The sequence below is a fragment of the Vipera berus genome, assembly GCF_964194415.1.
Source record: "Vipera berus genome assembly, chromosome: 2".
In the NCBI taxonomy this organism is placed as follows: domain Eukaryota; kingdom Metazoa; phylum Chordata; class Lepidosauria; order Squamata; family Viperidae; genus Vipera; species Vipera berus.
This window is the reverse complement of record NC_138203.1, coordinates 97,487,838-97,515,463: the sequence shown is the minus strand read 5'-3', so window position 1 is coordinate 97,515,463 and position 27,626 is coordinate 97,487,838. Positions and strand designations below refer to the sequence as shown.

General features: G+C 41.7%; 1 protein-coding gene across 1 annotated transcript; it reads left to right on the top strand.

The window, feature by feature from the left end:
* Nucleotides 1-529: 529 nt before the first annotated feature.
* SLC49A3 (solute carrier family 49 member 3) lies at nucleotides 530-27,626 on the top strand. Its single transcript, XM_081318770.1, has 10 exons — nucleotides 530-909; nucleotides 11,174-11,332; nucleotides 13,386-13,605; nucleotides 15,561-15,637; nucleotides 15,751-15,888; nucleotides 16,979-17,095; nucleotides 22,142-22,294; nucleotides 23,460-23,617; nucleotides 24,831-24,943; nucleotides 27,368-27,626. The coding sequence occupies exons 1-10, from the start codon at nucleotides 787-789 to the stop codon at nucleotides 27,517-27,519; spliced, it is 1,410 nt and encodes a 469-aa protein (XP_081174896.1). The 5' UTR covers nucleotides 530-786; the 3' UTR covers nucleotides 27,520-27,626.

Below are 27,626 nucleotides of genomic sequence, written 5' to 3'. Positions count from 1 at the left end.
AGCATCCGAAGGATGGAAACTGATCAAGCAGAGATTTAAGCTAGAAATAAGGAGAAATTTCCTGACAGTGAAAACAATCAACCAAGTTGTGGACGCTTCATCACCAGAGACGTTCAAGAAGAGACTGGACAGCCACTTGTCTGAAATGCTACAGGGTCTCCCAGTGCTTTTTTTGTAAAAGAAAAAGGTGCTGGAACTCACACATGTCATACAACCCACCTTGCCTACCCTACAAGGTTCCATCCAAAAAAGGTGCTGTGTTCTATGAGAAAAAAAGCCCTGGGGTCTCCTGCTTGAGCAGGGGGTTGGATGAGATGACCTACAAGGTTCCTTTCCGACTCTGTTATTCTAAGCAATTCTAAGTCAGTTGCCTCATGAAAAAAACACCTTTGAGACAACCCGCCAGAGCTTGAAAACAAGGCCGGCGGCAAGCAGACTGGCGCGGACAGAACCGGGCAGGCGCTAGGATCCCGCGGACCCGTTGGAGGCTACGGGCTGCAGAAGGCTCTGTTTCCCAAAGCGAGAAGTCAGCTAGTCTTCTTCTGCGGCGGCCGCCGCTGCCAAAAGCAGCGGAGGCGAGAGCTTCGCACCGGGAGGAAACCGGATTTTCAGGCCCCCTCCTAGCGCGATGTGGCAATTCCTTTTTTTTGCCGACTCCGACGTTCCAGGCAAACCCGCATATGGGAGGCGATGGGTTCAGAAGGTGTTTAGCCGCGCGGCGGAGACTTTCCACTAAGCAGCCTCGGCCGGCGGAGGGGAGAGGACGGCGCGAAGAAGGGCGCTCCGATGGATGACAGCCGCTGCATCAACCATGAGCCCCAGCCTCCCTCGGAGCAAGCCTTCAAGGTTTACAAGCGGCGCTGGCTCATCCTGACGGCCGTCTGCGTGGTGAACTGCTCCAATGCGATGGTAGGTAATGGCCAGGGGGAGTTTCGCTTTCCTTCCTCCGCCGCTTCTCCGTCTCCTTCCCACCTCCGGCGGCCGCGTCTGTGTGGAAGCCGGTCGGGACTTTCTTCCTACTTTTCCGCTTTCCCAAACCAACCTGTCCTGGCTCATTTTTATTAATCTCTTTGCAAACGCCTATCTTGTACACAGTACACAAGACGATCCTAGGCGGGTTTTTGTTTTGTTTTTTACCCCACGGCGGTGTACTACGTAACGCAAATCACAACGCCCGGATATCAGGTCGCCTCCGCCTGCCTTGACTTGGGTTGGTGCCTTCGCCTGGGCGGGGGGGGGGGGGGAAGGAAGAGTTGAGAGTTTTCTGCGGCATCCCCAGCCAGGCTCCTTCCGGATGTGTCTGTAGTGGGGGACTTGGGTTTGTAGGAGATATGTGAAGTTCTCTACGCCTTTCCCTGCTTGGGGGAAAGGCCCTTGCATTTCCTGAAGCGGGAGTGCGCTAGTCTCGTCTGAGACTGATTAAAAAAGAAACGTGAGAACATGCGATCCATGCGTGTCTTCTTCCATAGCGAGGTCGGTCTGAACGACTTGGGTGTCTCTTTAATTAATTTCATTAATTTCTTGGCTATCCGCTAAGGACTTAAAGGTAAAGGTTCCCCCGACTCTAGGGGCCGGTGCTCATCTCCGTTTCAAAGCCGAAGAGCCAGCGCTTGTCCGAGGACGTCTCCGTGGTCATGTGGCCGGCATGACTAGACGTCAAAGGCACACTGTTACCTTCCCACCGTAGTGGTCCCTATTTTTCTACTTGCATTTTTATGTGCTTTAGAACTGCTAGGTTGGCAGAAGCTGGGACGAGTAACAGGCGCTCACTCTGTTACGCGGTACTCGGGATTCGACCCGCCAAACTGCCGACCTTCTGATCGACAAGCTCAGCGTCCTAACCCACTGAGCCACCGTGTCCCTTTCGTTAAGCATTTATAGTCCCCCCCTATTGATCTTTACAACAGCCCTCCAAAGTAGGCTGAAAAATTAGCCAAGTGAGGTTCATGGCAGAGGCACCCTAATAGTTGAATACATTTTTTCCCCAATCCGATCATCCCCCAATTCAGCGCCTTCCCCCACCCCAACCTTTTGGGCACCATGGACCAATTCTGTGGAGAGAGGTTTTTCCACGGACAGGAGAGGTTGTGGTTTCGCATGCTGCCTGCATCCCACGGACTTTGCTTGTTTAGGGGGGCTGGTTTCTGGCATGCCACAGAGCCGGAGTTGGGGACCCTAATTTCATAATCAAAGGTTAAGGATTTTGAAAAGTGGAGATGAAGACATCCAGAAGGCAGCAGGCTTGGAAAAAAAATCCAAGAGGATCTCTTCTGCAATTCTGTATTCAATAAGAACCTTGCTTTATTACAGGTTTTACTCCAGGCTTGAATGTAAAAAAAACAAACTGATAAACATTAGCTATAGTCTGACTATATACAGGATGCACTTCCCCTCTTAGTACTTTCAACCCAAGTGAAGGGCCAAAGCGTCACCTGTATAATCTACGGTAATTTGCATCAAAAGCCAACAGAGACTGAATAAAATAATTGATTGTTTTGTTATAGCTATTTTTTGTATACCAACAGAGGCTTAATAATCTAAAGATACTTAATTTTCTGGGATGTGCAGAAGATGGGGAGAAAATAAGTCATTGGGATAAGATGTTCCATTTCTGGAATCACAGTCTTACCTATTTAGCAACTTTATTGATTTAGTCATTTAACCATATCAGTGTATAAAACTAATAGAAATAGATTAAGAAAACAATAGGACATGTACATAGTAAGTCATCGGCCCTACATTTAACTCCGATTTGATCTAAACTTTTTGTTCTGTCTGAAATGGGCTTTGATTATTTGATTATTAAAATTATTTATTTATTAAATTTGTTTGCTGCCCATCTCGCCACATATTTTACTAGTAATATGCGGCTTCATTCCCTGCAAAAAATAAGACCCCTTTTTTAGTTTTTAAATCATCTAAATAAGCAGCTCTTTCTGCAGCACATAGTTTGCAGGCAAAAAGTATATATCCAATATGTTCAGTGGCTCCTGTACTACGAATGCACAGCCTTTCCTCAAGCAGAACTCCATGGCAACTCACATGCTTGCTGTCCTTGATCTATCTTGTCCCATGGAGTCCAGTTGTTGGAAATGATCTCTAGAAAAAAGCTCTTCTGAGATGTAGAGGCATGTAAGTTGTTAAATGCTTTTCTAACTGGGAGACGGATTTGTGTTGAGCCAGCCACTTCCAAGACTTAACATATTTAAGTGCTTTAATACTGTTATCATCTTGGGTAGCTTATCTGACATGTCCCTTGCCGGCCACAGAGTGAAAAAGTACATTTTGCCTCCTGTTTGCTCCGTGCTTGCAAACTTCCTAAATGCATAGGAATGTACAGCAGGTTACATTTTGCTGGCTCAAGCCAATAGCCCATCTAGCCCAGCCATCTGTTAAGCCATGGGGTCCAAGCAGATGAATTTAGGACTAAACACATTGCTAATTCTCCGATGCTGTCAGTCTCCAGCGGCTGCCATTAAAGGCTGGTGATTTTGGAGTCAGGATACAACCACCCAAAGGTCAATTCTCCATGAATCAGCCTTTGAAATTTATTTTAAACTGATGACCATCATCAGATGGTAGTAGCAAATTCCACTGTCAATGCCCCATTGTGCAAAGAACTGTGCCCTTTTATTATCTTCCCACATGGATACAGGATGTAACTGGATAACCCCAAGTTCTAAGACTATGGAGGAGGGAGAAAAACCACTTATTTTCTACACAGTGATTTTTTTTTGGAGAGTTTGGAGAGATCATACACAATCTTTTAAAATTGTGTAGATCTTTCTAGATTACCAAGACTTCAGCGATTATAGAATCACGGTACAAGGAGCATTCTTAATCTTCATTGTCTGTTTAATAATCTGGGTAATCAGGTCTGTAGGATGGGCTTACAAGGATAGACAATACCGCAGCTTGTTTATGGTTTAAGTACTTAAACATGAGTTTAAGTAAACTCAAATTTGTTTGCGTGGAGGAAACGTTGGGATTAAGATTGATTGATGGCTACTTTTCGTGTTGTATACATTTGCTGAGGATCAGTTTAATGTAGGAAATGAGGCACACCATATAATTGGCTATGGATTCTGTCACTCAGCTTCTGTCCCTAGGTTTAGCAATAGCAACAGCACTTAGACTTATATACTGCTTCATGGTGCTTTACAGCCCTCTCTAGGGTTTAGGTTCCCATGGCAACAACTAGAGACATCCATGGAGGAATCCTTTTCTGCCTTCTCAGATGCTGTTTCATCTCTGCATCCTATTTCTGGCAGGAAGGAACATGGAAGCTGCTACATTGTTTCATACTATTACTGCTATTCGGGTAGTCCTCAACTTACAACAGTTCATTTAGGGACTGTTCAAAGTTATAACAGCCCTGACAAAAGCGACCTATGGCCATTTTCCCCACTTACGACCGTTGTAGCATTCCCCATGGTCAAAATTCATACACTAGTTCATACTTAAGATGGTTGCAGTGTCCTAGGATACTGACTGCAGTGACTCATTTAACAGCTGTGATAAGAAGGTTCATAAAATGGGGCAAAATGCACTTAACAAATGTCTACTACAGAATCACTGTAGTAGTTAGGTTAGTAACGTGATTGTTAAGTGAATCTGGCTCCCCCATTGACTTTGCTTGTCAGAAGTTTGCAGAGGTCTGCCCTTTGGGAATGACCCTTCAGCAAGGGTCTCCCTTAGCAACATAAATTTTGGGCTCCATTGTGGTCGTAAGTTGAGGACTACCTGTACTGCGTCTCTTCTTTTCCTTTCTGCCGAGGTTATCAATCAGCTGTCAGGATCAATAACTGCTGAGCACTCACAATCTGCTTTGTAAAATTTGTTATCACGTAAAAGTAGGAGCATGTGACTTGCCTGTTAATGGCATATTCAGTAGAACTTGGAGGTTTTCAGACATTGCTTGACTATAGTTCTTAGCAGTGTGAACCATCACAGCCAATGGTGAAGGATGCTGGGAGTTACTGTCCAAGAATTCCTGGAAGGTAACAGATCTCCACTGCTATATAGAAACAAAATAAAATATATTAAAGTAGTTTATGATTAGGGAATTGGGAAGGTTTCTCTCTCATACAGTAGGACATGCTACACAGCTTTTCAGCTTTCTCTGAATTCATTGTAATGGAAAGAGGAATAATTTAACATCCTGGCTGGGATGAGAAGAATTGGAGATTTCCACCCCTTGCTGAAGGGTCATTCCCAAAGAGCAGCCCTTCAACTTAGACCAGACTAGGATGCCAGATTTATGAATGCTAATACTACTTTATTATACAATAACAGAATCTTGTAAGTCTGATTGCACCCTATTTCTTTATCTTCAAAAGAACTGGGACTGTTCATGTCTGAGACGCTTCATCATCAACTTATGTTTCTGCCCAAAACTCAGATTTCTTTCATCTGACTTGGTTGTGGCTCTTCCTCTTGTTTCAACTTCCCATTACAGGTAGATGTGTATTTTAAAATTGCCACATATAATGTTTAGGTCAGATTTTTATTGCAATCATAGACCAGCATATGTAACATTAGGCTTGCCTTAATGGTTCAGATCCACAAGTTCTGTCACTCTCTTTCTAACAGCAAGCAGCTCAATGCTCTAGGGGTATTTGTAAGCAGGGTGTGGTGACAAATCCTTCTGTTTTGACATTTGTTCTACTTACTTGACATCTCTTAGACCACCGCTCTCCAATGAAACTAATTAAACCCCATAATTAGTGCATACCAAAGAGTTGCCTCTTTCCGTTTTCCTACAAATAACATATCAAAAGAAGTGCAGTTGTCGGGAAACGCCCAGCCAGGTAGGGAGGAGGACTGAAGTGGGGAATTAGCCTTGAATTATTACATGGCCACAAGAGATCCAGGACTCACTCACTCTCTCTCTCTCTCTCTCTCTCTCTCTCTCTCTCTCTCTCTCTCTCTCTCTCTCTCTCTCTCTCTCTCTCTCTCTTTCACACACACACACACACACACACACACACACACACACACACACACACAGCCTGCCGAGCTCCATGCAACAAGATAGATCAAGGCAGTTTGGGCAGATTCCTGTATTATAGGCAGCAAAGTAGTTAGTTTAAATTCTACACATGTGGTTCTGTTTTCACCTGTGAGCTCATCCAGTGATTCTACTTTTTCCTATATTCTCAGGTTTTTTGGGCTAGGGAGGCTTTGGGTTGGGGACCTCTGTCTTATACCATTCTGGACAAATGGCTGTTGAATCTCTTCTTAAAAACCTCCAGTGACAGAGCACCCAGAACTTCTGAAAGCAACCCATTCTACTAGTTTTTTGTTTGTTTTTTTAACAACAACAACTTTATTGATTAGCCCTTGGGCCATATCAAAGTGCAAAGTTCCAGCACAAATTGTTACTAAAATTTGATAAAAGCAATTTAAAATTGAATTAGAATAAAATACGATTTAAAATGAAATGGTAATAAAATAAAATCTAAAATGAAATTGTAATAATGTACAATCATTTAAGATATAGATAAAATATGATAAAAGTATATTTCGGAGTCGCCCTTGCAATCTACCCCAATCAGCCCCACATATGCAGATCTCAACTGGACCATTTTGTTTAGGTACTGTGCTACGTTAAATGTTATTTTCAAGTTCTGGCCGGACATAAGGTAAGTTGTTTTTGATGTGGGGATCCCAATGGGTCATTTGTTTGGTATATAGACCAAGATACCTGTCTCTCACCCTCTTATACAGGGAACAGTCAAATAGGATGTGAGCCAGGTCTTCTACTTCTGCTGCTCTGCAAATGCAGAGACGTTCATTATAGGGTATAGCATGAAATCTCCAATATCTGACCATTGTGTCAAACTGTTTGAATCTCGCTCACGTAAATATCTCCCTAAGATGTTTTGGGAGTTGTGACTTCAAATAACTGTCTACTTGAAAAGTATGTTTGTATTTACTCAGCCATTTCAAGTTACCCACCTTACCAAGGATAGCTATATCAGTTTGTGCTTCTATATCCTTAATTCTTTGGGCAACTCTTTTTTTGGATTGTTCTCCTGTTACGCAAGAGACGGGAAGGCCACAGCTTTTTACAAAATTTGTTAGTTTGGTGATCCAAGAGATTTGTGATTGTAGTTTTATTTGCTCTAGTAGGCATAACCTGGGGAGTCTATCAGTCTCCATTTCATTAACTTTGCACCAGTACTGTAGTTATAAGCTCTAATTTTAGATAATGCATGAATTGTATGAATTCCCAATTCAGCTCTAACTGCTGCAGCAGATGTTCTTGTATCTACACCCAAAATACATCTCAAATGCTGGGACTGTGTTTGTTCTAGGACTGTGGTTGAGTAAGGACCCCAAATTTCTGCTCCATACAAGAGCATTGTGGTATCCTTGATTAATGGGGCTAGGGACCCTGGGTAACTATGGTTCTTTAGTTTGAGCAGTAAATTCAAACGGTCTTTTGCTCTAAATGTACTCCGTTGATGATGGCAGGGCCAAGATCCAGTCTTGGAAAAAGTTACAACCAAATATACAGAGGTGTTGTTCAATTGGTTCACCATCTAATTGCCACTTATGTCTCTGATGGTTTCTTCCAAACACCATTATTTTTGATTTAGATTTGCTAATGATTAGGGAGTTATCCTGGCAATAAGAGGTGAAACTTCTTAATAGCCTACGTAATCCTACTTGTGAATATGATAATAAAATCATATCATCAGCATAAAGCAAGCTGTTACAATAAGTATTTAGGATCATCGGCATGTGTACCATGGTATCCTTCATTAACCCAGGCAAGTCATTGATGTATAAATTAAATAATAATGGGGCCAGGATACACCCTTGCCTTATCCCTTTATTTGTGTGAACCATTCTACTAGTTAATTGTCCTTATTGTCAGAAAATTTCTACTTAATTCTAGGTTGGTTTTCTCCTAGATTAGTTTCCATCTACTGCTTCTTGTCCTGCCCTCAGGTGCTTTGGAGAATAGCTTGGCTCCTTTTTTCTGGCGGTCCTCAAATATTGCAACATGACTATCATGTCACCCGTTGTCCTTTTCTTTATTAAACTAAAGGTAAAGGTAAAGGTTCCCCTGCACATGCGTGCTAGTCATTTCCGACTCTAGGGGCCGGTGCTCATCTCCGTTTCAAAGCCGAAGAGCCAGCGCTTGTCCGAGGACGTCTCCGTGGTCATGTGGCCAGCATGACTAGACGCCGAAGGCGCACGGAACGCTGTTACCTTCCCACCGTAGTGGTCCCTATTTTTCTACTTGCATTTTTACGTGCTTTCGAACTGCTAGGTTGGCAGAAGCTGGGACGAGTAACAGGCGCTCACTGTTACGCGGCACTCGGGATTTGACCCACCAAACTGCCGACCTTCTGATCAACAAGCTCAGCGTCCTAACCCACTGAGACACCGCGTCCCTTTTATTAAACTAGACATGCCCAATTCCAGCAACCGTTCTTTATATAATTTAGCCTCCAATTCCCTAATCATTTTTGTTGCTCTTCTCTGCCTTATTTCTAGAGGAGAGGTCACCAACCTATGGGCCGCAGCCTGCTACCGGGCTGTGGTCTCTTGGCCACTGGGCCGCGTGAGTGGCTGGCCAGTGCGTGCGCTCACCCCCTCTCGCGCCGGTGCTAGCCAAGTCCCAAGCCGGCGCTAGCTGAGCCTCAAGCCTCGCGCCAGTGCTAGCTGAGCTGTGAGCTGCGAGCCTCATGTTGCTGCTAGCAGCCCCATTTGCGGAGCGCATTTTTAATCGGTTGATAAAAAAAAGCAGACTATGCACTTGGGGGGGGGGGAAAGCTGGAAAGAAAAAAAAATCTACCCATTAAATATTTCCTCTCTGCAAGCTGTTTTCCCAGCTTCAAATGCTGCATGTTTTATTTTGGGATTATGGTTCTTGAATTACAGTTAGCTTGGCTGGTCCTGTCACTTTGCCTGACTCATTTAAAGCTTCATAAACTTCATTTCTTTTAGCAGTTTCAGTTCAGAGTTAGGCATGCTTGATGATGGAGAATGTTGTGGAGGTAGGATTTTTATCTAAGACGGGCTTGTAAATCATCCTTGGAAGGGCAGAAGACACAGTGCTGATGGACACGTCATTGCTGGGTTTTGACAACTAAATCAGACTAATGTTGATGTTGACCTTGGATTTGTTGCACCTCTTAGATCAGATATACCAATTTATAAATCCCTAAGCTTTTCCATTGGATATAATGAGAATAATTACTGTAATGACTGTTTATTAAATTTATATGCAGCTTGACTCGCAGCAACTAATTACTAATTTCATGAAAGGAATAACCAATTACGTGGAAGGAAACCAGTTCAGTGGTACCGTAGCAAGGCAATGTAACTATCCTAGGTACTGTATCTACATCCCTTGAAATCCTGAAGCCAACATGAGAAGCTCTGTTCCAAGTATCTTTGCATGCCAACTAGCTATTCAAAAGAAGCCTTTTCTAACTGACGAATACCTTATGGATATTTTTTTTGCCTTATAATAACTTTTAATTTGAGCACTTAATCTCAGTATATCATTTTACTGCCAATTTTTTATGATGATGATGATGATGATGATGATATATCCTACACTCTGAAGTAATGCTTCATCCCTGATTATCTTAAATTATATCTATCGCACTCTTTTCCATCTCTGGAAAAACATACGCTGCATTTTATTATGACTACCTTTGCTGACCTTCCATTGTGTTTCCTCTGTTATTTTTCCTATGTCACCCTATGGGTCTAGGCTGCAGGGAAATATCAAGAAACCAGGTTTGCTCCAAAAGGTTAATCCCAGGCCAAGCCTGTTCCTTGGAGCCAGATGACATGACCAGGGAAGCCGAGAGTTGTGCGCCCTCTCACGGATGTCTTCCAGATCCCAAGAAGAAACTCCATGAACAGCCAGGAATATTTTCAGCCAGAGACTGAAAGTATTCATAGTTGGAAACACCCTGAAGAACTATGATTTGAGACCTGGCTTTGCTCACTACATATCTTTTTCCAGTATGGCTTTCTAGAGTTAGTGGTCAGGGGCAGAAGTTTGACCAAAGGTCCGGGAGATTAGATGAGCTGGCTTTCACTTGGCCTAAAGGCTAAAGATCCTCATCATTGTTCTAAATAAATTAATGATGATTTTTTGAGCTGAAAAAGATCTGATCTTTTAGATAAATCTAAAACGAATCAGCAGCTCTTGAGTACAACCAAGCTGTCATTGTCATGCTCCAGCTTTTGAACGCAAAGCAACAACTTCAGAGTCAGCATTCAGAACCCGGTTATATCTTACATTAGATCTGGATTTATTTATTTATTTTTGTTTCAAGGGCTGTATTTCTGAGGTTAGAGGAAAACCTACTGCACAATATTCTACAAACAATTTTTCTGTCTTCTGTGACGGAGTGTAACTTTACAGATAAGTAAACTTTAGTGCTCCAGGTTTTAACTTCTGATCATGAAGATGTCCTATTTTGAAATGGACATCTTCATTGGTGGTTAAAAAAAACAACTTTACTATTTCGGATTCTATTAGGCTGATATACTATAAAGACATATAAATGTTTTGATTTCAGTGATCATGTTGTTTTGAATCCATACATTGTATCATATGGAACTGATTCCAGATCATTAGCAAATCATTTCAGTTTTAATAATACTCTGTCAACCCTTCAAAATAGACCTGGTCAGGAAACCAGTGCCAGAAGAATCAGCATAACTCAACTTTATTGCTTCATGGTACAATAACAGAATCTTGAAACTCTGAGTGAGATTCTCTCATCCCTATATATTATACGAAAGAGAATCAAAGCAAGGCAGCTTTGAGTTTCTTTATTACTCCTCCCTTTCAGGGCTGAGTTGTGTTTACATTACAGCTATTGAATTCTTTAAGGCCATCTTCATACTTCTCTACTGTAAATGTTGTGGATGAGACAAGCAGGATTCTTTTTGTTGTCAACTGTCTTAAGCACATTCTTCAGAATTGCTAGATATTCATCCAAAAGAGGGTGTTGGTGGTGATGCTGATGATAAATGATATAGGGTGCTTGAAAATGTTGTATTATATACAAGATGTACCGTAAGTAACCATAGTGCGCGTAGCTTAGAAGGTGCCTCGATTTTAGTACTCACAAAAAAAGGGTACCTGAATGTTTGACAGTGTTTTGTTCTTCTCGTTTCTTTTCTTTAGCTATGGTTGACGTTTGCTCCAGTGGCTGACATAACAGCTGAACGATTCCACACCTCACTGGATATGGTCAATTGGCTCACCATTGTGTACTTTGTGGTATCAGTTCCTGTGGGGCTTCTAGCAATATGGATTCTGGACACCATCGGACTTAGATGTGCTGTAAGCAAAATGGAGATGAGCATGAGTTGGTTTAACCCTATCATGATCTTTGGAATGGGTTCTCAGGATTTTTCCAAAAATTGCCGGGGTCTTCTTCACTAGAAAATCAGAAGTGGCCAGTGAGCTTCCCCCCAAATCAGATGACTCACGTTCCACTGCTGACTTGACACAACCGGAAGCCGTGGCTGAGGGGCATTGAGACGTGTGGCAGGCAGTAAGGCATGGAGACAGCAGTGCAAAACAGTGAGATGTTTGGTTGAAGGGAGAGATGGATTTCATACTTGCTTTTTCTTTGCTTTAAGAAGCAAAAAACAAAACAAAACAAAATTCGGGACCTGGTTTGGATTTTTTTCCCCTCCATTCAATTTTCTAATAAAAACATGTCTCTCTCTGTGTGTATGTACACACGCAAACACACTGCAGTTTAGCTCAGGGGTTTCCAAACCTTTAAGACTTGTGGTTTCAATTCCCAGAATTCCCCAGCCAGAATTCTGGGAGTTGAAGTCCACAGGTCTTAAAGTTGCCAAGTTTGGAGACACCTGATTTAGCTCATGAGAGGAATGTGTTATGGATTTTCACTGCAACTGGGGAAGTAGCGAAAGAGTTGTCCGCTCCTGCACTTCAAACCTGAATCACATGAAAAGCACCCAACTAAATACTCAAAAAACTGCTACTTTAATACTGGAGCATTAAAGTATCAAGGTTCTAGTTTCTCATTTGGCTTTTATATATGTTGGGATTTCTATTCACAGAATCACAGCCAGCATAGGGTGGATAGACATTCTGGGAACTAGAATCCCAAGATAACCCCAAAGCAATAGACTCAAAGTATTAAAATGGCGCATTTATTTATTCATACATTTGGTTAGTTGGTACAGTGTTTATAGCCTACCCCCATAGCCTATATAGCCTATACTTCAGGGAGTACAAATATGGACACTAGTTGAAGACATCACCTAGTTTTGGCCTTCAGCGTACATCCTAAAAGATGTGATAGGATCCTTTGTACCTATATTCTTCAGCAGCCATGGATGAGGGGATGTTTCCATGGAGCTGGAAAATGTTATTTTGAACATGCCCAGAACACAGTGCTGCACAATCACTTTAAATGACTTTAAGGAAGTTTTGTGCGGATGTTTGTTTAGCAGCAACGTTGTGATCTGGGTTTGCTGCCATTTCCTTTCTGCCCACGGTTTTGGAGTAGGCATCCTCCCATCTGATTTCACTGTGTTTGAAAACTAATCTTTGATCATGGACATGTAACTTTGCTTGGAAATACCTTAATAGCTGTTCTTAGCTGCATCCCAGCCACTGCAAATTCCGTATTGGTGGGCAGAGCCTGCTTGCTGCTAACCCTATACGTTTGGGTTCATTTACCCAATTGCAAATGGAATTGATCCAGCTTCAGTTGAGCAAGGGACTCCTGCGTGCACGTGGTCTCTTTTCACTAATGCCCTAATGGCTCTATTGAGAATGAGCTGAGAGTGTCTTGACATTTGAGGACCATGGACAGCGTCCAGCACCTTGCCCCCTTTCATTATTTCAGAGAGGGAATGTCATTCCTTGAACGCTTTACCTACAGTGGTGTGCCACAGCTGGCTGATACTGGTTTGTAAAAAGCAATTGTTAAATTTTCTGGAATTTAGCAAACCAGCTGAGAGCAGAGTTGAGCTGCAAAGCCTAGGATACCAATCCGTTGTTTGGCAGCTAGTGGCACGGCAGTGGCAGAGCTAGACGAGTTGGTTGTTATACCTTTATCAGTGTGCCACTTGCTTCATTAGCGTCACTTACTGAATTTATGCTGGGTGAGACTTGTGCCACAGGATATCCCTGTCCATCATCCAGATTCTCTGCTTCACCATGGGCTAGCTGTCTCGTGCTCTTTAATACAAAGATTAGGCAGCCTTCTATTAAGTACGTGGTTACACACTTGGAAATATAACCCAGGAGTGCATTTTTAGCATCGTTACTCAGTCTTATGGCCATAAATAGCATCAGGTCATGGAAGACTTGATTTATGTTAACCCTGTCTGTGTGGCTTTTTCTCTTGCAGGTGCTACTCTGTGCCTGGCTCAACATGGTGGGCAGCATCATTCGTGTTTTCAGTGTCATTGATAGCCTGAGCTTAGGCTCCCTAAACTACATCTACCTTCTTGTAGGACAGTGTCTCTGTGCTGGGGCCCAGCCACTCGTCATCTTTGCACCAACTAAGCTAGCAGCTCTCTGGTTCCCTGAAGACCAACGAGCCACAGCCAACATGATTGCCTCTATGTGTAAGTAACTGAGCACTGAAGAGTCTGTCTTGGTTATTCCATAGCCGAGGGAGATGGGAGCCCTGGGTTCAGATGTTGCTTTTCTTGGGAACACAATACTTTCCCTGATGAGGCTGCCATCGTCGACGCAAGAATTTATTACTAGCTTACTGGAGAGGGCTATTTTTGTGAAGGTGTACGTACTAGATTTTTGAACTTTTAAAAAACACTATATATAAGTAGGGTGGAGAATCTCTGGCCCTCCAGATGTTGCCGAGGTAGGACTTCCAGCATTTCTGGAAATTGCAGTTCAGTAATGTCTAGAGCAGTGTTTCTCGCCCTTGGCCATTTTTAAGATATGAGAAACTACAACTCCCAGAATTTAAAGTTGCTGAAGTTGATAAACACAGGTTTAGAGGGTCATCCCAAAGAGAAAGAAAGGTTAAGTGTAACTCCAAAGGTTACATCTATCATCTATATTCATGATGTTTTCCATCTGCGACACTCTAGGTATACATACTATATTTTCTAGAAATCATGCTGCTAATTAAACTTGAGTTGAATATTAATTTTATTTCATTATTTCATGGTATCTTACCTAAGTGACTCTGGATGGCTATGAATAAATAAATAATGCTGCCTGCTCCTTAGGAAGAATAAAAAAAGATAATATATCTACCATGTATCCCCGAAAGTAAGACCTACCTTGAAAGTAAGCCCTAGCTTGATTTTTTGGGGTGGGCCTAATATAAGCCTTACCCCAAAAATAAGCCCTAGTTTGGGGGTGAGGCACACACCTAAAAATCAAGCTAGGACCGGTGAGGGGGTGGAGCTGCCCTACGCACCTCACACCCACTTACCTTACCGGTAGGATTGCCACAGCCAGGCCTCCCATGCCCCGACACTTGTTGCACCGTGTGGCTTGTATGCCGGTGCTGCCACTCTCAGCAGGAGGCCACACAGTGCTTTGGGCTGTCACTGCTCGCAGCAGGAGGCTGCATGGGTGCTTCATGCCATTGCCATCGCTCGTGGCAGGATACCCAAAGCACCGTGTGGCGTCCTGCTGCAAGCGATGGTAACAGCCCAAAGAGCCGCACAGCGTCCTGCCGTGAGCAGTGGAAATGGCCCAAAGCACATAGCAGCAACAGCATGAAACACCATGCGGACTCCTGCTGCAAGCAGCGGAAACAGCCTGAAGCACCACGCGGCTTCTTGTCATGAGTGGTAGCAATGGCACGAAGCGCCACCCGGCCTCCTGCTGTGAGCAGTGGCAACAGCGCAGTGCGCCACGTGGCATCCAGCTGCAAGTGGTGGCAAATGGCCACTGAAGAAGTCAAGCAGTGGCGCGACAGATGTTGGGGTGTGGGAAGCCTGGCTGCGGTGGTCCTAAGGTAAGGCATCCCCCAAAAATAAGACCTTGTGCTTGTTTTGGAGGCAAAAATATATATATAAGTCCGGGTCTTCTTTTCAGGGAAACTCAGTATGTCCTGATCCATTCTGTAGATGGGATCTCACGGAATTGGCCACAACACTTGAATGTCAGATAACGACTCAAACTGAAAAATCTTCTTCCTCTTTTGCTAGTTGTCAATGAAGGGGCTCTCCCTGATTTGCTAGTCTTCTACCTGAAAAATTGTTATTTGATCACAAGGGCTGATTTGATGAAATAGACACCTAAACCCCTTTTTCCATGTGCGGCACAGTTATGCCACTTACGAGAATCTTAAAGCCCATTTAGAGGGCTTTTCAAAAAAATGAGGCAAACCCAAGGCTCCCATTTCTCAATTTGCTTCTTTTCTAGTGAAGCAAGAAGTCCAATGAAAAGCTTCTGAATAGATTTGTGCCTTCAGGTATGGGACAGAAAGGGGATCCTACTTGTTCTCCTGTCAATTCTTGTGCATGTTGAATGTGTTCCAGTTTGCTTTGGTGAAATCGTTTGCAATCATCCCTTTCTTTCTTTTTGCATTTCCATTTAGCCAATCCGTTGGGCATGCTCATAGTTAGCCTATTGTCACCGACACTTGCTCCAGCAGCAAAAGATGTCCCTCTACTGGTAAATGAACATGAAATTTCACTTAGAATTCAGCACGACGTATCTGTTCTTTTGGGGGGCAAACTACACAACTGCTGATGTTTTTAAAATTTGGCTGGGTGCTTGTTTTACAGATTGGAGTGTCTGCAGCGCCTGCGATCCTCGGCTGCCTCCTGTCCACCCTCGGGATTTGCAGTAGTGTCCCCCCAACTCCACCGTCAGCAAGCGCCGATCATTTAAATTCACCAACTTTCTGTGAAGGTTTGAAAATGGTAAGCTGCAAGCAAAGCAAAGGAGTACCGTGGGGATTGCCGCTATAATTACAGGTAGTTCTTCTTGATCAACAAACATTCAAAGTTACGACGGATCCCCCCCCCAAATGGTACTTTCGACCTGTTACAATTGCTACCTCCTCCGTCACGTGATTGCATTTGGATGCTCGGCAAGCAGCCCACATATACAGCCATTTGCAGAGTCTCGTGGTCACGTGATTTGCAATTTGTGATGCTTTCTTTTTTTTTTTTTTGCTGCCCACTAAGAAACTGTTTCCTGCTTTGCCGTTTTCTTCCAGTTTTCATGGGGGGGAAAAACGTCCATTGCAAACAATGGGTTTACTTAACAACCATGGTGTTTGCTTAATGACTGCTACGTTCACTTAATGATCACTGCAAAAAAGGTTATAAAATCAGGTGGGGTCACATGATGGCCCCCTTAATGACTGGCACAACTTACTACTGTAATTCTGGGCTCTATTACTATCTGTATATATAGTTATCCCAAACAGCAAGATAGCAAGATGGCTAGTATATAAATTGTGTGTGTGTGTGTGTGTGTGTGTAAAACCAAATCTAGGTTATATGGAAACAAAAAAGTATCTTCTAGCTAGGTAGTCTGGTTGACTACCTATGTCAGTGTTTAAGGAATCAATCAATTCTTCTCCCAGAACTCTGCTGGATGAGACCAAAGGCTGATGAAGACCTATTTCCTGTTTGCAGACAGGAGTTGATGAAATGCCTAGTGGTGTCTGCAGTAGAAGCAGGATGCTCAGAACAATGCCATGACATGACATGACATGCCATGACATCCCTTGCACACGTTAAAGTGGCCTTTCTCTGGAATATGAACCTTACTTTCTGAACATTAGCCTTGCAAATCAGAAGTCCCAAAAGCAACTTATTCTCAGCATGAACATATTTCAGTATTTTTTATATTTATAAGTGTAATAATAAGCCACCCAGAGTCACCTTGCAAAGCGAGGGGAGTGGCATATAAATTAAATACGAAACTAAATAAAACATCTACTGGCATCTTGCATAGTGTGCTGTGTTTTTAACAACTCTTTCTCGTTGTGCTTGCTTTTAGCTGATGCGAAATAAGCCTTACATTGTCCTGACCCTCTGCTTTGGCACGGGGATAGCACTATTCACATGTCTCAGTGCTCTGTTGGAACAGATCCTGTGTGTCAATGGATATTCTGATGTAAGTCTCTTCTTCTTTTTATGTGTCTTTGCCAACATGGGGCTTAATGGCAGGAGAAGCTAAGACAACCAGGAACTATGTGAGATTGGATTGTAGGATAAGGAGAAGAAGCTATCACGGGGTGTCAGGTGCGGTTAACCGGACCCACATGGGTAGAGTTCAAACTAATTGCTTTATTGTTGTGTGCCTGTTGCACATGAATCTCCCCAGACTTGACAGCTTTTGCCTGGGAAAGACTAGATAAGGTTTAAAGGTATTCAGTGGGAGTCAGATTGTGGCCTCTTGTATTTACCTAATAGATCCAGACTAATTCCCTGCTTCAGCCCTCCCACCAACTTGGATGGTTTCTTTCCATCGTGTGGCAGTGGGAGACACAGTGCTGATGGAAAACCAGGAAGTGCCTTTTTACTCATGGGAATCTTTGGAACTTGTGATTAATGGTTGCACAAGGCATACCAAAGGTCCTCTCCAAACTGGCAATGATCCTTCTGGGCATTTAATTCAAAGAGTCTGGTGGGAGAAGGAGAATGGGAGATACGAATATTTAACTTCTTAAGTTTGGTTCTGTTCTTCCGTTCTTATTCTTCTGTTCAGTGGCTTCTGCGGGAGAAGAACACAGTTTTGGCGAGCAAAAGGGGACACAGAGCACCCGTATAGTGGTGCGAACCAAATGCATAATTGGTCCACCTCAAACTGTGAGATGAGCAGCACACAAATTTGATAAACGAATAAACGATTTCCTTAAGATGATATGTCAGCAGCAGAGGGCAGCCATATGAACAGAATTCGATAGCTTGTATGTTGGTAGTAATTAATAGTGCCAAATTGTCCAACAGTGAAGGAAAACACAACTGATCAAGTCTTCTATTGGAAAATATTTTCTCTTTTATTTTATTCCCAAAATCATCTAGGTCTCCTCAATTTCATTTTTTTTTCACATAAAAGGCAGGAAATGCATCTCCACAACTCTAAAACGTATTTGCAGTCCCATACAGTAGTTGGCTTGTTTGCTTTATGGATCCCCTATAGAGCTTCCTAAAGTATAGGCTGATGGAAATAGAACACACTAAGGCAATCCGAACTGTGTTTCAAGCTCCAAAACGCAAATCCAAGGTAATTCTGAAGTACAAGCTGGCCAGATGAGGATTGAGGAAACAGCCCGGTTATTAATTTTCAAATTACCGGCTTAAATGACATGATTTCCCAGTAGAGTTGATCTCATTTCTTTTATTGAATAAATTCCAGTCCTCTTGGACTCAGACAATTGTTAGAAAACTTTCATCGTGAAGCCTCTCTCTTGATTTCCTACATTCTGTCAAATTTTCACAAGCTGTTATCAGAGAAAGGCTTTTTGATACTGAATCTTATAATGAGGGACCTTTTTCTGAAATATATCGAAGTACACTTTGATCAGCCTAAGTGGAAACCAGCTAATTATATCCACTTGCTAATCTCTCCATTTCAGCAGAGGTTTTTCCTTCAGATTCAGATGAAATTGCTTGTCTAAGAGATTTAAGAACGTTCTCAAAGCTAATGGAGAACAGGTCCAGATCATTTGATGGACTCAGTTGAATCCACCTTCAGGCACGGTCACCACTTTTATTCTATAAAGATCCTGGAATGTTTATTTTTTTCTTTGTTGTTGCTTGTTAACTTCTTCTTATCATGTAAGAAAAGCCCTACAGTATTACACATACTATAGCAAGGCTTTGATGACTTCTGCTCTACATGAGTAACATCTTCATATTTACTCCAATATTTGATCACGCATGAATGAACTATGAACTGTAACTTATCACTGAGTTTTTAGATCATTGGGTTTTATAATGCAATTTATGTTTATATTGTTAATTTATTAATTTACAACACACTTGAGACTCTAGTTTTACAATTCACTTATAATTAATTTGGGGGAAAAGTCTTTAGATTAATCTTTAGTTCCTAATTTTCATTTCAATAGGGCACTTACTCATTGTTTTACATACTTAAGTGCATGATATTTACATGGCCGAATCTTGTTGTATTTTGTTTTAAGCTGGTCACGCTCACTGGCCGAAATAAAATGCACCCTCTCATATTGATTAAAGCAACTTCCTTTCCCCATCCCGTGAATTAGGCCCCTCTGATTTTAATTGATGGCCTTGTATCAATCACCCAGGAGTAAGATTTTGTATGAAATGCTTTTCAAATGGTCTTCCCAGTTGCAATGTATGGCTGTGAAAATTGGACCATAAGAAAGGCTGAGCACCAAAGAATTGAGGCCTTTAAACTATGGTGCTAGAGAAGACTCCTGCGAGTCCCTCGGACTGCAAGTCGTTCAAACTGGTCAGTCCTAGAGGAGATCAACCCTGACTGCTCCTTAGAAGGCCAGTGTCATGGTTCCAATTAATAAGACAGATCAAAGTACACTGCATGATTGTTTTATTTCAAAAAAAGTCTATAATAATGAAAACGGAGCATCAGCACTCATGGGTGATGCAAGAATCTGAATTCTCCTCCCCTCGACACACCACATAATTTCCCTCCCTTATTTACACATCATGAATCACATTTAGCAATTAATTTAACACACAAAGTTTCACTTCCCTTCTGAAGCGGCTATCCCTTATCTCGTCAAAACATCTGGGTTGCATTCCTCCCGTGCTTTAGTGATTCAAAACCAAATAGTTAAAGTAAAAGGCTGCCTCTTATATTGTCAGTGCAAAAACATGTCAATGTTTACAGCATTGACAGCCAGATCCTGAAGTTGAAATTCAGATACTTTGGCCACCTAATGAGGAGGAAGGACTCACTGGAGAAGAGCCTAATGCTGGGAGAGATTGAGGGCAAGAGAAGAAGGGGACGACAGAGAATGAGGTGGCTGGATGGAGTCACTGAAGCAGTAGGCGTGAGCTTAAATGGACTCCAGAAGATGGTAGAGGACAGGAAGGCCTGGAGGAACGTTGTCCATGGGGTCGTGAGGGGTCGAACACGACTTCACAACTAACAACAAGAAGTTGAAATGCTAGTTTTTCACCTGGAGCAGGGGTAGGCAATCTTGGCTCTTTTATGACTGGTGGATTTCACCTCCCAGAATGGCTGGCTCAGGAATTGTCTCATATTGATTAAAGCAACTTTCCTTTCCCGATCCCGTGAATTAGGCCCCTCTGATTTTAATTGATGGCCTTGTTTCACCCAGGAGTAAAATTTTGTATGACCATTTGAAATGCTAGTTTTCCCTGGAGAGATTCCAGTGATGGAATAGAAACCTCCAGTGCAACACTTAATCAGCATGCTGCAGATATGAAAGCCAATTAGATCTGGCTGCCCCACCTCAAAATGTGTTCCTTCCCAGTCACTCCCCCCCTTTAAGCTGGCAAGAGATCTAAACTTAAACAACAGCTCCCAAATTCAGAGAAGACCTTGGAAGGGTATTATATCTCTGCCATGGAATTCTGGGAGTTGATGGCTACACATCTTAAAGTTGCCAAGTTTGAGACACATTAATTTAAATAACAATTTCTGCCATTGAAGTGAAGTTGTCGAAACATTAAGCCATGTTTTGCTAGATTGTCCTTACTGCAAAGATTCCTGCTTCAGCCAATAGCCCACCGTCTACTCAGCTGAATTCATTTTATTTCCAATTATTATTGTCCGATCAGTGTGATTCTCTGGATATGGTTAAGTTTCACTTAACTAATGCAGCTGTAAAATAGAATTTTGATCACATTGGTTTTATAATTATTGGTTAACCACTTTGGTTATCAGAATGTCATCCTCTTTTTTTGTTAATGTCATAAAAAGCTATAGTATTGTATTGTGTATTGTATTCTATCGTATCGTGTCGTATTCTATCGCATCCTGCTCAGAAATTAGGCCACATGTTTCAGCTGCGTGGCCTGCATTTTAAAGCCACTCATAAAATGATGACCCAAAGTTTTCCCAGGTAACATCTAGCTTTTCCAGTTCTTAGAACATTAAAGCTGGGAGGTTAACCACATATCACTTAGCTGAACCCAGGATCTCTCTTGATAATGTTATAAGACTTATGAGGCTTCTATTTTCCTTCTTAAATTTCCCTAATTTCAATATATTACCAATATGACTAACTTAAATTTCTGAATTCATTCTTCTACAGGGATGGTTACACACATTTTAATTAGCAATAGCACTTACACTTATATACCACACTGTTTTACAGCTCTCTCTAAGCCAGGGGTGTCAAACTCAATTTCATTGAGGGCCGCATCAGCATTGCGGTTGCCCTCAGGGGGCCGGGTGGCCTACTGGGTGGGCGTGGCTAGAGTGCGTATGGCCTACTGGGTGGGCGTGGCCAGCTCTACATCGTTCGCATCAAGGGTGCCTATGGGGGCCTGGGCAGGAGTGGGACAGATCTGAGGGTCCCTGGCAGAAGGAGGGTCTCTGGGCCAGGGCCAAGGCAGATGGGGGCCGTTCCCTCACTGTTTCCAGGATGGCTTTGTGGGCCACATGAAACCACTTCGCGGTCCGGATCCGGCCCCTGGGCCTTGTGTTTGACATGTCTGCTCTAAGCAGTTTACAGAGTCAACCTATTGCCCCCCAACAATCTGGGTCCTCATTTTACCGACCTCGGAAGGATGGAAGGTTGAGTCAACCTTGAGCCAGTCATAATTGAACTCCTGGCAGTCAGCAGAATTAGAATACTGCATTCTAACCACTGCCCCACTTCTCAATGCTTTATGTCAATACTTTAGAACTGAAGTATCTCAATATGTATATATCTCAATACTTTAAAACTGTCTTAATATGTGTGTGTGTGTGTGCGCGCGTATGCATTTTATATATATATAAGTAGAAATAATGTATCTATCTCTATATCTATCGATCTATCGATCATCTATCTATCTCAATACTTTAGAACTGGAGATCAGAGGTATCGAGTTCCTTCAAGGTACAGCTGTTTCTAAAATTGTCACAGCTTGGTGGTTATTATTTTTAGTCATAAATCCAATAATTAAGAAGGAAAGAGTACTATCTCTTATTCCTGAAGTTGTTCAACTATGTGCCCTAATCCAATATCTTGTACAGTTTTTTGCAGGTTTGACTGGAGCCTTGTTCATTATATTTGGGCTTATCGGTGCCTTCTTCCTTGGATTATATGTAGATAGGACAAAGAAGTTTACAGAAACTACCAAAATCAGTTTTATTCTATCTGCTTTGACTTCCATTGGATTTGCAGTGGTAAATATATTTTGAAACTGAAATGCAGATAATGAACTTTTCAGCCAAATAAATCATGCCCTCTAAGAATTAGTTAATCATCTAAATCTTATAATGTGATTATTAGCGGAAGTGTGTTTTCCATGTAACCATAGATGTTTAAGTATGAACTGATTAACACTTAATCCCTCCAGTGCCAAGTGATATAATGAAGGTTGTAATATTTTCACTTTCATGCTGATACTGAAGGAGATGAGAGGAATATTGGAAGATAGAATAAGTAGAATCATCACACTTCTTTGATCCCAAGCTATTTCACTGAAGTCTTACGAGGATAAAATAGAATGAATGGAATAGAGAAATAAAAATTGAGCCCTTGTCAGCATTTCATAGGATCATCTAATCCATATTATTTACCAACTTTTAACTAGTATAAAAGTTCTCATGAATGTATTGGTGGTTAAAATAATGCCAAGGATATTTGGGGGTTCACTTGTTATTATTGCTTTAAAAACTTATTATTTCTTTAGATCAGACTTCCCCAACTTGCCCCAACTTCAAAAAGATTTGGGGCTTCAGTTCCCATAATTCCCTGTTGAATGTTCCACGTTACTTTTCATGTTTAGTTTACCTAAGGCAGGGGTAGGCAACCTCGGCTCTTTTATGATTCATGGACTTCAACTCCCAGAATTCCTGGGGTCAGCCAGCTATGCTGGCTCAGGAATTCTGGGAGTTGAAGTCCATGAGTCATAAAAGAGCCGAGGTTGCCTACCCCTGACCTAAGGAGAGAGCCAGTTTTGGTGTAGTGGCTAAGGCACTAGTCTAGAAACCAGGAGACTCTGAGTTCTAGTCCTGACTTAAGCCCCAAACCAGCTGGGTAACCCTGGACCAAGTGCTAGGAAGAAGCAAGCAAAAGTGGCAAACCACTTTTCAAAAATTTTGCATAGAAAATTTCATGGACTGGCTGACCCCAGGAGTTGCCCATCACTCTAGTGAAATATTATCTAAAGAACTAAATCTATATGGATGCATTGGCATCAGGGAGAAACTGGAAAGCATTACTGCCTAATTTGTCATGCTCAGATATAAAGGTGTAGCACGCTCTGGATGGCAGGAATATCTGCTGGACGTAATATCGAGACTTCCCCATTTTTGCTAGGGTTATTTTCTCTTCCTCTTCCTGCAGGTATCTCAGATGAGAGACCAAACCTATGCTGTGGCAATATGCAGCAGTCTTTTGGGGCTTTTTGGATTTTCTATCTATCCCATTGCTATGGAACTAAACGTTGAATGCTCTTATCCCGTAGGAGAAGGAACGTCATCAGGGATCATTTTTGTGGTCAGGTAGATAAAGCAATTCATGCAAGAAATTTGAAATTGGGTGAGGAAAATGGAAATTGATCTTCTCTGGAGAATAGCTAGATTCATTCACTGGGTTTTAGGATACTTGATTTGGGTTGGGTTTAGTGCGATGCCGATTCCAGCCACTGTGGTTAGCAAACCATAGTTTCTGGCCCAGCATTTCATGTGAACCGAAACCTTTGAGCTTTGGTTATTCAGCAACAAATGCTAGTTGAGGAATTCTGGGAGTTGAAGTCCAACTCTTAAAGTTGCCAAGATTGAGAAACACTGAGCTAATATATCACTTCCAGGAGCAACGACTCGATAGATTATTTTTGCCTTTGAAGCTAGTAGGAGTCAGAATTGCCCAAATCCTGGGAAATCACTAATAAAATTTACAGTAAATAGCTTGTTTTTCTCCCACGCTTTGTAAGTGAAGCTAAACCAAATCATTTCTAAAGAAAGGATTTGTATGCAAAGTGGAAAATAATGCTGGACATTGCAGAATAGAAGCAAATAAATGTTTCCCAGGAGGAAATGGCTCTTTCATCTTTGCCTTGGTTTAAGCTTTTGCTTCTCAACCCTCTGCTACACGTAAATCAGAATGCATAAGCTGTGTTGCAAAACAGGTACTTATTCAAGTCACCACAAGATTGACGAAAAGAGAAGACTGTGTTCATTCAAGTAGAAAAAACATCACAGGGACAGTGCAAGAATTCTTATTAGGAAAGTGTGCTGCTTCGTTGATCACTGTAGTTGCTTTGTTTATATGTTTTGGATTTTGTTTCATTACAGTGTCGCCAGTTCCAGTAGTAATATACTCACAAACAGAACAGTATTCTAGTGACTTAAGCAAAGCTATATTTCTCAAACTCTTGCCCTGCTCCGTCAATATGAAAAAAAGGACAGTTACCTTTAGATTCCTGATAAAGAAAGGAACAGGAAGATTTCCTACTACTTCATTCCAAAATGGAAAGAAATCCTGACCTCTTCAGTGTATTCTTCTTTGGCTGGGGTAGCTAGAAATTTTGGAACATGCAGCTTATTGATGCCAGCTAAGAAAAAAACCTAGGTTAGATTCTACAGTAAATCAATAGCTGGGTCACCCTAAAAAGCAAATTTTAGTTGTTAAAGCTGAAAAAAATCTCGCTTCAAAATAGACGGTTTTTTTTAGATGTCATCACCAGATGGGTAACAATCAATTTTGTTTCGACAGCCAGATCCTAGGAGTTCTCTTCATACTTCTGTTCCAGAACGTGGCGGTAGAAAAAAAGAATGCCCCTTTCTCCACCTGTGCTCCATCTCTAGGTCCACCAATGGATTGGACAAGTAAGTATGTTCCTTGGAATGATTTGTTGGCGCATGAAGGTACCAGCGGATTCTTCACCAGCATTGGGGTTGCATAAAGTTGAATAAAATCCTAACCGTTGCTTATAGGCCATTACCCCCCCCCCTTAAAAAATGGCTTAATCTATTGACTTTTATTTGGAGGTGGATGAAGTAACCAAGGATCTTATCTAGAAGATGCCTAGGTTGGTTTTCTACACAAAATCAACTGTGACTTATATTTGCCATGGATTACTACAGTTTTAAGGGTTCAGTCCTAGAGGAAATGCGATGGTGTTTTTCAAAGCTTCGGAGTTTCTTAGAATTTTAATCATTAGATGTGTATCCTTTTGTTCAGCCGCACATAGTGATGTATCTTACACTCCCTTATCCCAGTTCTCCCTACGGCAACAAATCTACAGCATATCTCCCAGTACATTTCTATAGTGAAGATTGCCAGTCTGGTACTTTAAGTTACTACCCCTTTTTAGCAAAAAAATATACTGCGTATAGATGTTTGTAAATTGTTTAAAGCCACAAAATGTCAACACATGGAGTCTTAAATAAATGAAGCAAGTGTTCACCAATGATCCAAAAGCAAAAACGTTGCCGTTGAACACAACGTCTGTGTCATTCGGTCTTTCTCATTTCTCACTTAGGGTTTAAGTACAGCTACATAATTAGTAGCATTGTATCCTGTGGCTCTCGTAGAGCTGTACCACATGAGGTCAAAGGGGGTGACATCAGCAAGCCAGAATGATGCTAGTCACAAATTGTATGAATGAGTCAAGTCAAATATTTCCAATTGATTAGTCAAGCGTAATATTTCTGATTGATTAAACAGGGAATAGATCCACTCCCACTTGGAGTCTATGCCACCATGCTGCCAGGGTCTTCCACCACCACAAATGTAGCATGTTTTCTTTATACTATCGTAATAGGGAAGAATCAAGCATACAATTATTTGCTTGCCATTTGAAAGCAGTCCGTTCGATTTAGTTCTCTGATATTGTCGTTTATTTCTTAACCTTGATGGATTAATTCTAGCTCAAGTGTAGCCGAGTATCTGATCTGAAGGCAGAAAGCTCCAGATTCAACCATTGGCATTTCCCAAGTGAAAGGACCCAGATGTTGAGGAGAAAAATTTAGCCAATGACTGCTGAAATAGGCAATACTAGGTGAAATCAAAGGTGGTTGATATACCCACTGATATTTATTTAAGAAGAAAATTTTAGTATTCTGAATTTGTAGTGTGCTAATGTGATTGCTATAAGATGACGGCAGTTCAACTCGAATACCATATATAATTTGGTCTAGTGATTAAGACACCAGGCTAGAAACCAGGTGATTGTGAGTTCTAGTCCTATCTTAGCTATGAAAGCTCGATAGATGACTGTGGGCCAGTCACTCTGTCTCAGCCCAATTCACCTCACAGGTTGTTGCTATAGGGAAAATAGAAGGAGGAAGGAGTATTAAATACATTCACTGTCTTGAGTTGTTTATAAAAATAATAAAGGTGGGGTATAAAATAAATAAAGTATCATGGCTAGTACCAGGACAGAAAACAAACTCCTTTCATCTTATTATTTAGATCATTTGTGGCCAACCAGTCAGGTGTGGCCCCAATCCCTTTTGAGGATTCCAGCAGCTTCTTTGATCAAGCTACTTAAGTTTGATGGTACAAAACAGTTGTAGGGTATTCTATTAAACTTTGTTAAAAAAAAACACAACTCCAAGCCCCTTATAAAAAAAAAAGTGGAAAGAATTGTGTCCCTGTGGTGCTCTCTGAGCTTGGTTGTTTATGTACAGTGGCTTGCCCTATCCAGTGTTGGCTAGAGTGTGGTTCTTTGTAGTTGGTTAGGTTGTTGTTTACTGTTTGTCTGACTTGGTAATTGCTTGATTGGGGAATTGTGGCCACGGCTAACATTTATTATGGCCTCGCCCTCTCTCCATCAGCAGCATTTGGTTTATCCCAAATTATGAAATGTGGCCTTGCTGCCAAAATGTTGTCTAGTCAAGGTTTAGTGTCAGTGTTGCAGATGTATATACTTTGGGCGTTTTATTGGATGGACTTATTTTGGTTTGTGCATCAAACAGTAATTCAGGACATTATCGTGTATCATTGTATCTTTGGTTAAATGACTTTCTCATACAATTTTAGTAAGCTTCTTATGACATATGTTGTTTTACAAAATACTAATACCAATTCCATAATAATAATTCAAACTGCAACTGATTTGGGTAAAATCTCTGTAACTGGTAGTTTTAAGTATTCAATATGCCGTAGTTCTATGCATTATTCCTCTCACCGAGAGGAGATATTTCTAGGTAGCTAAATGAAACTTATTTAAACATAGTTTAAGAGCTATTGGATTTTGTTTCTATTTTTTAAAAAATAAAGGACCAGAGAATTTTTTCCCCTTATAGATGCAACACTAGTGATGGCTGGAATTAGCGCTTTGATATCCTGTTTCTTTATCCTTACATTTCACACTAACTACAAGAGGATCTCTGCAGAAACATCTCAAAGCTCTTCCACCAACAAAACAGAAGATGACGATGTTGCAGTAACAGCATGAAATATTTCTAAAGGAACTCTGAATTAAGCCGTATGCCTAAAAATCAGTCGACACCTCAGACACCTCAAGTGCCATAAACTCAATAAATTATAACTTTGTGATAAGTG